Below are 11,891 nucleotides of genomic sequence, written 5' to 3'. Positions count from 1 at the left end.
CTACACCTTCAATAATTGTTTGACTAGAGCTAATTTGTTAAAATGGTAGGTTATTTCTAATCCATCATTATCATTTTGTGCCTTTTGTGGAATGTCGATAGAGTATGTTGATCATCTTTATGTTATTTATGTGGTGTCTGGTTTGGTATACGATTATTTGTTGGCTAGGTTAGGAGTTGGTGTTGTATAGAGATTTGATGTATCTTTTTTTAGGTATTTTCGGTCCTAGTTGAGGTGGTAAGATTAGATGTGGTCTTTTGTTAATCTAACATATTGTTGTGTCCATTTGAACAACCCGTAATGATCTTGTGTTTTTCCAATAATGCTTTACACGAGGAGTAATTGGTTGACAAAATGAAGCTTCCCTCGTGGTACTGTTTTTTCGGGAGGCACCCTAATTCCCATTGTTTCCATTATTAGTGGGTAGTGGAACATATTCTCTGTTGGAGACAATAGTCATGTTGTGTCGAGGCCTTCCTTGAATGCCTTTAAGTGGGGTCTCAGGGTTTGTCCCAATCTTTATATGTTAGATTTATGTTGAAGTAGGCTTTGTTCATCGTCTCTTTGAGCTGAATTTTGGGTGGGTTGTGGCTTTGCAGGTGTTGCTTTTATTTATTTTGTTTCACACATATATACAATATTTTGTTGTTAATCCTTCTAACAAAATTCTTTAAACAATGCTTCTTTAAAAAAAATACTATCAGTAATTTTCGCTCTTATTTTTAAGTCAACTTACGTGTAACTTTCACATTTTTTAATGAGTTTTTGCAGACATGTTTCGAAACATTATAAAAATATTTTCCACAAAAGTTTAGTTTTTTTTTTAACAACATATGAATTAAATATGATTTTTTTTAAAAATTATACTCAATTCATTTCTTGTTAAAAAATCTAAAATTTTATAAGATAGATCTACAATCTACTAACCATTATTGTAAATATTTATAGAGATTTTTAAAAGATATGCATGAATTGACTAACAAATGGGCGGACAAAAAATGACAACTTAAAACATTCAGAAGATGGTTGCTTGAAGAAAAATATTTAAAAGGACAAACTTCGAAATATGATATGTTTAAAGGGGTCAAAAGCTTATTTAACACATATGTTGTTAGTGCTTAGTACATATATACTTGAATTTCTTTTTCATTTATTGGAAGTATAGATTTTGTACTTTCGTCGCATTGAGCAGATTTTGTCTTCTTCTCCTTCTCAAACTTTAGTCATCATCACTTTTCTTTGAAGAGGGATGATTTTGGGTTTATTTTGATCCAAAATCACTCCTCCTAATTGTCTTTCTTTCTTTTTTATTTAAATAAGTGATTTCCACATATTTTCAATCTTATGTTGTTTGTTTTTGTAAATTTATCTTATACATATATTCAATAATATATGTTCAAATATATTAATTAACGTGACAACACATAATCTAATGCATGTGCAAAATAACTTGACGTTGACGATGTATAAACGTTAACTCTTTAAAATATGTTTCATGTCTTAAAAATAATTTTTTTGAATGGTGATATAATCATGTAAAAATGTACTTTCAAACAACACCAAACGAAAAGCGTTTCACCCAAAAGCACCTGAATGAAACGGTAAAATATATCTTCCAATTTAATCAGAGGTTCTTGATTCAAATTCAGCCCTGAGTAAGCATCAATGTTAAATATCTAGGTAGAATTTTATCATTCATTCGAGTTTTAGCTAACTCAAGCGATTAATCTCTACAAATCTGTAAATATAATACCCGATCCATAAAAGAAAATGAAGTGTTTTTCATATCATCACACATATGCGTGAGTTAACTCACGCTGCAAATACATCTACGTAAGTTAACTCACGCTCAATTATTTTGACGGGAGTGAGAAAAATAGATGAAAGAAGAGCGGTACTCTCGTAACAATGTGCACATGTGACCTCATGATGTTGGGGTAAGAATGTAAATTTTTCGAAAATAGTGGGCCTAAAACAAAATGGGCCAATAAGTCCAGAAAGAAAAGTACAAGGGACCATTCCAAATTTCAAGAAAATCTTAACCCGATCAGCACTCCATTTTCTTTTTCTATTTCAATCCTTTCTTTGTTTATTCTCCACAATTCGCGTTCTTCTTTTTTCTCTGTCACAGATTCTCCGATCAGATCCACAACACTCACTTCAACAAAAATCATCCATGACGCTTGGCTCAGCCGGATCCAGTGTCGTCGGTTAGTTACCAATCTAACTCATCGCCGTTTTCATCGTTTTCTTTCTTGCTCAATTATGCTTTTTACTTTTTTTGTTTCAATCTTCTTTTCTTGCTCTGTTGATTTTCGTATGCGATTCTTTCCGTTGACCTAAAATAATCGATGTAGTTTTGTTTTTTAATTTATGTAATTGTTGTTAATTTTGGGGGGTTTTTGCTAGTTTTGTTTTTTAACGATGGAATTTTGGATCGGTGATTGAAAATTCGAGCTGTGAATTTTGCTCGGTTGACGAGATTACTGTGATAATTGTCTTGAATTTTGATTTTTTATCATAATTACTTTAATTGAAATGTTCGATCATTTTTCTTTCGTTTTGGTGGATTTTTATGTGCTTGTGAATTGTGTTAAATTTCATTTCTGTTTTTGTGTTTTTAGTAGTTTCTTGTTGATGTGATTTTGATGTTTCTGTATGAAGTTTATGCTATGAAGCAAATACACTAGACTAGACTCTGACACTATGACATAGATACAATTTAAAGAAATAGAAGTGAATGAATGTTACTGCTTGTGTCGGTGTAAGATTCAGACACTTGGACGGATCATTAATTTGAAGAAAAGCGTGTTTAGGCATTAAAATGATACTTTAAAAAGAAAATGGTGGGATTGATCTTGATACCTTTGTGTGTGCAAGTTTTCTGTAATTGAATTACAATTCTGGGTGTTCTTGTTTCCAGCTAACATTTTGTATATATATCATGTGTTTATCTTGAGGCAATACAAATTTGAAAAGTTCATTCTTGTTGTCCTGTAAATGTAAAAGGTTCTAACTGTTGTACGAGTTAATTATGATGTCTTTGTCATACTTGAATAAGGATTTTTAAACGTTTGAAGAACTTATTGAAGTACGAGTGCACTTTGTTCCGGCCCTTGAGTTTTAGGATTTCGAATTGGGTGTGGTTAAAATATGGAGAAACGATTATACTTCTGTTGTCATTACTGACATGCATGTACAATGCCTAGTTACCACTCCCCTGCTTAAATTTGTAGTATATGATTTTGTGCTAATTAAAGATAAAGATTGTTATATTTAGTTTGTTTCAAAGTTTAAGTGTGTGTGCTTGAATGCAGTTCCAAGGAACTTCAGATTGCTGGAGGAGCTTGAAAGAGGAGAAAAGGGTATTGGTGATGGCACAGTAAGCTATGGAATGGATGATGGTGATGACATTTACATGCGCTCTTGGACTGGCACCATCATTGGCCCCCATAATGTAAGTATTTCTCTGTAACTTCTCTACATCCGTTTTTAGATGCGTGTAATATCAGATTTTTATTGTGTTTGAACTTTGAATAAGTAAATTCAAACGCATCAATTTGCCTAATTTGTTAGAAGTTAGAACCAGTCTATGTCTGAAGTTGGATATTCAAGTTCTTACTTCCAGCTAGAAGCAACAGAGCATATGTTACAACATGTTTCCTTGAAAATTGTAGTTTATGCGAAGTGTTTACAACATGTTTCCTAATTATTCGAAGTGTGTTTAGTTGCTTGTGAGCGTATACTTCTCTGTATTTGACATGAACATGCATAATCATTCTACAACTGCAGCGAGCATAATATCATAATTGAAAGTTTGATTACAATTCTGTAATATATCACGTCCTACTTATTGGGTTTTTTTAATATACAATACATATGCCCTTCCTATGTTCTGGCGGGTCTTTTCATTGCTTCATTAATGCAGCACAGTAAAGAAATGTGTTGTATGAATTATTGGTGTATCTTGAAATCTGAAAGTTTGGACAGTATTTATTTTTCTTTCTATTGTATCTACTTTCATTTTGTGGGTACTTAACAGGTCATTTTCAGGTCATATAATCATGTTTTCTGTTATCTTTACTTTCAGACTGTACATGAAGGCCGAATTTATCAACTGAAGCTGTTTTGTGACAAAGATTACCCAGAAAAGCCCCCAAGTGTTCGGTTTCATTCACGAATCAATATGACTTGTGTTAACCATGAAACTGGCGTGGTATCAGTTACAATTTCCACATGCTTTCATATCATCTTCTAAATATTTTTTCTGTTCAGTTATCCAAAAAAAAGAATCTGTTCACGCTGCTGATGCCTATATGAAGTTGCAAACCTTGCTAACACAATCTCTTTGCTTTTTGGTAATAACTTGAATCCATTGTTATCAGAGATGTAATCAAGATTTATATGAAACAGGTTGAACCAAAGAAATTTGGGCTTCTTGCAAATTGGCAAAGAGAGTACAGCATGGAGGATATACTGACCCAGCTGAAGAAAGAAATGGCAGCCCCTCATAACCGGAAGCTTGTCCAGCCTCCAGAAGGAACTTACTTTTAGCATCCAAGATCGTATAGTTGTTGGATCATATTGCATTTGCAGTATGCAATATATAATGTGTAATGCTTTGTGGATCCTTCTGAATTCAAGAACATGTTGGGGAATGCTCCTATTTCCATCTCTATGGCTTCAGAGTTGTTTTGTTGTCTTACTTTGTCAACTGTGCTGAAGGGATGCTGTTTGATGAATTTATGTGTGTCAAATATTGAAAACAACTCTTTTAAGTAGTATTTTTCCTTCAGATTACATACAATGCTATTTTCAATTTTAGTATTGCTTCCTTTTGCTTTACTTTCTTCTGCTTGTAAGTATGCTGGAGCTAAATGGAAAATTGGAAGTATCAATTTTTATGTTCGCCTTTATGTTTGCACAATTGGTTTTGGGGCGTGTTTATTGCGAATTCGGATTCCCTACACCAACAGCTTTAAGTGATTTAAAGGGTGGTCATATTCGTTGGTAAAGATTGGATGGTTGTGACTGATTTGTTGAATATGAACATGTGGAAATAGTGCTGATTTGCTTGACTGCAGGGATTGTTATCAGAATGTAAGATGATTTTCCCCAGTGAGATTGCCATTATGGCAAAATCCCATGACTGTGATTGCTATTAGAGAACTCCTCGCGGAGATTGACCGTAGTCCTTGACCATGCATTTGAAGTATTTCATTACTTGATTGATTAGAATTATCTGAATCTTTTATTTATGTTCTTTTCATATCAAGATTTCTGTAGTGCAATAGCACAAATGTCTGTAGAATTGTAGGGTTTTTTTCTTTCTGGAACAGCAAAATGAGAATATATTGAAAGTAAAGATGGTACTATATCACAAACTATGATAAAACTTGAAGAGAATATGTTCATTTGTTAGACAACTGAATCTTGTAAAGTTAATTGAGTATTAGTTTGAAAACAAGAGTTAAAAAGACCTAAATCTTGTTTATACACCTTTGGGCACATACCGTAGGTTAAAACGCTTAATTGTTAAAAAGACCTAAATCGTGTTTATATTATACACATTCCGGCACATACACGAAGGTCAAAACGCTTAATTAAAATGAGTTAGGCAAAAAACTAAGGCATTTAACAAGTTAGAATAAATGAATCGAAGCTAACCATTTCAATATATTATATTATATTTATGCAATTTAAACAAGGGTAAGAAAAATAAGTGATTGAACTCAATTGATTAAGAGATACACACAAAGCGAATTATTTAAAAAAAATCAAGTTCGATTTTTGGACGTAAAAATTCTTCGTTAGATTTTACTTATATTTCAATCAATTATCATGATTCATTTTCTTGTGAACGAGGGTTAAACAAAAGAACAAGGGTAAAAAGGAAATATAAATGTTATAATCCATCTCACATCAGTCTCTTCTGAATTGATGATGTGCAAATTTATTACACTGCTTCACATAAATTGTCAAAAACATTCAAATAAAAGCTTTGTTTAATTCTCCCCTCTGGTGGTCTGGCTCATAAATATTAATCTCTTTAATTATTCAAACAATTTAAAGAGGCTTATTTATCTCTTTTAAATCCGTAGTTTTCTCTTTAAGGGCTCTAATAATAACCATCTTCTTAACTACACAACCCTTTAGAAACCAATTGATGCTTCAAATTTAAAAACGATGCTACTATCATAAAAGTCATATCTAATCGACATTAATTTTGGTGTGTTAATTTACCTTCTTAAAAAAAAAAAATTGTTTCTAATAGATATACGAAACCCAAGATGTGTCGGTAAAAGATGGAACATACGTATTTTAGATGAGTTGAGATCGACACTCATGAGATGATTTAGATTCACTTCAGGCAGGCCATGATACCACTCATTCACCCATTAATGTATCAATTGAATCCCTAACGCAGAAAATTTGAATTACATTAAGAGAAAATAGTGGGTTTCAACAAAAAGGTTAGAAGAGTAACAAACATTTTTTTTTTGAGAAACAAAATACTCAAAATTTATTTCTTCAAAATACGACACACATATTATCCAACTGAAGACATAATTAAAAAAACAGTAAAAACATCCAAAATTTAAAACTTGAGACCATTTCAACAAAAACAAAATAAAATCATAACTTGAGGTCTAGGTTCAACTTAGTGCTAGGAGTAGCATTGGTTGGACCAAGTCTTAATTCCAAATCAATTTCTTCTCCTCCTTGACTTGGACTTGGACTTGGATTGGTGACTTTTTGGTTCTTCACCTCATGTTGGTTGAGAGTAGTGATCATTTCTTTCATGGCCTTATTTTTCTCTTCCCTGTGGACTCTCATGTGACCATTCAAGGCATTCACTCTTGAAAAACTTAGGTTGCAAAACTTACAAGCATGCATTTCCCTATGATCCATGGAGAAAAAGCAAAATGTGTGTGTTTGGGGTGAAAAAACTTGATTTTTTCCCTAAGAACTGTAATTTGATAACTCACTAGGCACAAACAAACAGAATTTATAGGATTTTGAATTCATAAAGTAATAGAAATTATTAAATTAATTTCTATAATACCTATTATATTCAATGAATTTTTTTTAGGTTATATTCAATGAATATTATTATTTGTGTTATAATTTATTTTTAATATTTTCTATATTTGATAAATTGAAAATATATAATATAATTCTTAAATTTCATTAATTATTTGCTTGACTCATAATACCAAATTTCAAATGGTTTATTTATTTAATAAAAAATTGATTGGCTCATTTTTTTCTTTCCAATTAAAAAATTATAATCAATATTAACTAAATTAGTCTTGAAATATTAAATGCTAAAAATATGTTTCAATTTAATTTATAAATTAAATTATTTTTGAAATTAATTTTTTTTAGATAAAATGATTAATTATAACTTATTAATATAAATTAGCAGGAAAGTATTTATATTTAAAATATTGAATAGATTATATTTAAATTAAATTAAAATATTTAATTAAAACTTAGTAAAGAAAGTCAACATGTTCCTTTGACGACATTTTTTTTATTTGTATCATATCAATTTTAATTTCAATTGTTTATTTAATTTTAAAATACCTATTTTTATTCAAAAAGAATTGTTTTAGTCAATATTTTTATAGTACCTATTTTTATAATACCTTTGACTACTAGGAGCCATAATTTAATGAATAAAAAAATTAACAATAAATTTTAGTCAATATTTTTTAAAACACTTCTTTTTGAATAAAAATAGGTATTATAAAATTAAAATAAACAATTGAAATTAAAATTGATATAGTACAAATAAAAAAATGTGTCAAAGGAACATGTTGACTTTCTTTACTAAGTTTTAATTAAATATTTTAATTTAATTTAAATATAATCTATTCAATATTTTAAATATAAATATTTTTCTGCTAATATTTCAAGACTAATTTAATTAATATTGATTATAATTTTTTAATTGGAAAGATAAAAATGAGCCAAAAAAATTTTATTGAACAAATAAACCATTTGAAATTAATTATTTTGAGTCAAACAAATAATTAATGAAATTTAAGAATTATTTTATATATTTTCAATTAATCAAATATAAAAAATATTCAAAACAAATTATAACAAAAATAATAATATTCATTAAATATAATATGTTATTTTCAACAAAAAAATTAAATATAATATGTTTCATAGCAATTAATTTAATAATTTCAATTACTTTATGAATTCAAAATTCTATAAATTTTGTATGTTTGTGCCTAGTGAGATATCAAGTTACAGTTCTTAGGTGAAAAAAAATCAAGTTTATTCACTTAGACCCCAAACACACATTTTGCTTTTTCTCTATGGATCATAGGCAAATTCATGCATATAAGTTTTGTAACCTAACTTTTTGAAGGGTTAATGCCTTGAGTGGTCACATGAGAGTTCACAGAGAAGAGAAAAATAAAGCAAAGCAATTTAAATTAAATTGAAGCAATTTAAGTTATATATTAATTTTCATATATGATGAATTTGATTAATTGAATTGTAATTTTTTTTGAATAATATATATTAAAAAAGTACAATTATATGAAAGGCAACTAATCAAAACAAATTACAAGTCAATTAATCAAATTCATTGTACTTTTTTAATTAATTCAATTAATCAAAAAAATTACAAATTACAATTAATCAAATTCATTGTACAAATTCATTGTACTTTTTTAATTAATATAAATTAATAAGTCAACACAATTAATTAAGTCAACACACTTTTATTTTCAACGATTCATTTAATTAATTTATAAAAAATTTATTTGCTTTTATTAATTTCTTTAATTGAAAATATTTATAATCAATATTAAGTAAATTAATATGAAAGGCACTCTCAAGGACTTGAAGAAAAAAAAAGGAGCTCAAGGGATTGACCTCCACCTCCGACATAAAAAATAAATAGTACCAACATTTTTCGTTTTAAAAAAGAGCAAATTAATATGATAGTATTATTGTAAGAGGTGTCAACTCATTGTTAAGAGTTCTACTTTATAATTTTAAGGAACCTTTTCTCAATTTTTAAAGTTTTTCTTTCAGGGTGTGGGGTATATATGTTTTAAAGAATAAATAAATTCTAAAGTTCCAAAGTATAAAACGCATGCAAGGTGCCAAAAATATTTTGAGGAAAAAAGAAAGAAAGAAAAATTTACAAAAAAAAAAGGAAAAAAAATTATTTAACTTGACTATTATGTATATTTTAATAAACATTATTTTTTTTTGGGAAAGCTTTAAATAATATTAAAATATTTATTCAACCACTACCAAAAAAAAAAAAATTCAAAAAATAAATAAATTATTGAAAAATACAGAATACTAACCTTGATTTTATTTTTCTTCCCAAAAACGTAGCAGCGGGATCTCCTTTCTTCCATCCTCCTAAAAAAACATAGTAGCGAAAATCAAATTAGTTTTTTTTTTTCAGGGGAGTAGTGAAACTCAAACTTATAATCATGATTTTGTTTTTCCAAATAGTATAACTATGGTTTTAAATCCTTTTATTTTCTAAGGACGATACTTAATCCTTTTTTTATTTTATTTATTCATTAAAATTGATATAATACATCTGATACAATGACATGATCAACATTGTTAAAAATATAAAGAGTAAATCCGCGAACAAACTCATAGGACCCAAGTTAATAACATACAACAACAAAATATCTACAAACAATATAATAAAATATAAATCACCAGAATAATCATGCTTCCAGATCTGCAATGTTGACGCCCAAATCATTGATTGAATCTGTGATTGACTGAAGTTTTTTTTTTGAAGAAGTGATGGACTAAAGTTGATCTTTTAATAAGAACCAAACGAATTCCGCCACAGGATGTAAAATCAAACAACGTCGTGCAAGACAACGAACAACACAACGTTACACTTGGAAGACGAAATCATGAAAAAAAGAAAAAATTTGATAATAAAAAGACCTAAAACCACCATCTTCAATGAGTGAAAGAAAGAGAACAAAACTTAAAAAAGAGAGAATGGAGTTTCTCTCACTAATACTAAATCCTTTTAAAAGCTATTAATTTGTTGGGCTAATATTATATGCTTGTAAGTACTTGTTTGAGACTTGATGGGCCTTGACCCTGACGACACTCCAAAATTCAATTGACTATTACTTTTTCCACCCTATGTCATTCTTATGCTCCCCGTGAATTTTCCAAAAATGCCTCTATGATTTTCGGATTTTAGAATCCGAACTGAGTTTTTCCTTTGTTATAGGGTAAAAAAAAGAGTTTTCCACCAATTCAGATTTTATAATCCGAAAAACTCAAAAAATAGGGTGCGCTACTTGATTTTTCAGATTATAATCTGAAAGCCCTCTAAATATTCTTTTTCAAGGGAAAAACAGTTCGGATTATATAATATGAACTTTATCAGTTGAACATGTTTGTAATATGGATAGTCATTTTAAGGACAATATTAAGCTTCATAACCCTCATCCTTTTGTTTTAGGTCATTGTTAGTTGTTATTAGTCAAAAATCCGATATTCGAGCTACTTGATCGGATTGCTCCGAAACTTCCCAAGAAAATCAGGAAAAATTCAAAATTCCACCGTTTAGACCTATTTTTCATTTTATTTTTTTAATTTGCATTAGTTTTATTTGATTTTTAGAATTTTTTGGTGGTATTTTTATGATTTTATTTGACAGGTTTTTATCATTTTTTACTTTGTTTTTTGGTTCTTTTTAAAAGCAAAATTCAAAACTGCTGAAATGGCAGAGATTCTGATTGATGATTATACATAAGCATATTTCGGATTATAAAATCCGAATTAGTGAAAAATCATTTTTGATTTTAAAATCCGAATACCTTAGGGGCCTTAGAGTACAAAATAAAATATCAAAAGTAAAAATAAAATCTTGAAAATTGTGTATTCTTAAATTTAAAAGTTTTAAATATTATCTTTTTATCTTATGTATTTATTGATTAATTTAGCATGACACTTTATATAATTTTCTATTAAACTAATTTTTTTTAATATATTTTTCTATAAAACTTAAAGCTACACTAATGCATTTAATGATATACTTTGAGCGGGAATTTGAAATTCAAATTTCGACGTTACATTCATTTGAAACAAAATTTAGTCAAAACAAAATCCTTCAAAAATTGCTTATATAAAGTACCTCAGACAATTTTCTCCTTCTATCATTTGCAATTTTCTCCCCCTGCCTTCTTTCTATATGAAGTATCTCTCTTTTCAATTTTCTCATCCTCTCCCAAATCTCATTCTTATTCTCGCAGTCACCTATGAGCACACACGTGTCACTATATTATTCTATCTAACATTCTTTGTTGCTGCGTAATGTTTCGTTGGATCACCACTCTATATCGACAATTAGTTAATTATTTAAATTACTTGTTTGTTGTTTTATTTTAGTTGGTATGAATATTAATACAAACATGAGTTAGGATACTTTTCTTACAATTGTAAATCTGATATGCAATTGTTTATGTTTGAATATGATAGACAATTTTTTTTTGAATAAAAATATAATAGAGAAATGTATTGTATATTTTAATACATTTTTAGTAAGATATGTTTTATCCTACTTGTTTTTATAAATTTAATGTTATTTTATTCTTTCTGTAAACAAAAATGTAGCCACCGGCCATCACCTTCCTCTACCCTTAATCTAAACCTCTCTGATTCGATGTAGATCATATGATGGTTGTGTAATCAACCCTCACGAGACACCACTGTTAAAACCAATTGTGTGTCATAGTTTGATTTAAACCCATTCAGGCATGTTATTGTTGGCGCGGCCACCACAGTTGTTCTCTCTGACTGTCCTACACATTTCATATCTATGGTTTGTACCTATCTTCCGCACTTCTTATTCTTTGGTATGC

The 11,891-nt window shown here is 29.0% G+C and overlaps 1 protein-coding gene across 2 annotated transcripts; it reads left to right on the top strand.

The window, feature by feature from the left end:
* Positions 1-2,010: 2,010 nt before the first annotated feature.
* On the top strand, positions 2,011-4,908 carry LOC25483759 (ubiquitin-conjugating enzyme E2 variant 1C). 2 transcript variants are annotated; one of them, XM_013612465.2, is made up of 4 exons: positions 2,011-2,210; positions 3,318-3,457; positions 4,091-4,216; positions 4,414-4,908. In XM_013612465.2, exons 1-4 carry the CDS (start codon positions 2,177-2,179, stop codon positions 4,552-4,554), a joined length of 441 nt encoding a protein of 146 aa, XP_013467919.1. In that variant the 5' UTR covers positions 2,011-2,176; the 3' UTR covers positions 4,555-4,908. The 2 variants fall into 2 exon arrangements, with proteins under 2 accessions (XP_013467919.1, XP_013467917.1); XM_013612463.3 differs by having other exon boundaries at positions 2,037-2,210; positions 4,091-4,222.
* Positions 4,909-11,891: the final 6,983 nt, after the last annotated feature.

The sequence above is a fragment of the Medicago truncatula genome, chromosome 1 (assembly GCF_003473485.1).
Source record: "Medicago truncatula cultivar Jemalong A17 chromosome 1, MtrunA17r5.0-ANR, whole genome shotgun sequence".
Classification (NCBI taxonomy): domain Eukaryota; kingdom Viridiplantae; phylum Streptophyta; class Magnoliopsida; order Fabales; family Fabaceae; genus Medicago; species Medicago truncatula.
Note: the sequence above shows the minus strand (reverse complement) of the source record. Positions and strands in the feature narration are given on the sequence as shown.

Bases quoted from the DNA above. Each gene is read 5' to 3' on its own strand.
- LOC25483759 (XM_013612463.3), top strand. From the start codon at position 2,177: ATGACGCTTGGCTCAGCCGGATCCAGTGTCGTCG. The intron at 2,211-3,317 runs GTTAGTTACCAA...GCTTGAATGCAG, and splicing joins AGCCGGATCCAGTGTCGTCG to TTCCAAGGAACTTCAGATTG. The intron at 3,458-4,090 runs GTAAGTATTTCT...CTTTACTTTCAG, and splicing joins CCATCATTGGCCCCCATAAT to ACTGTACATGAAGGCCGAAT.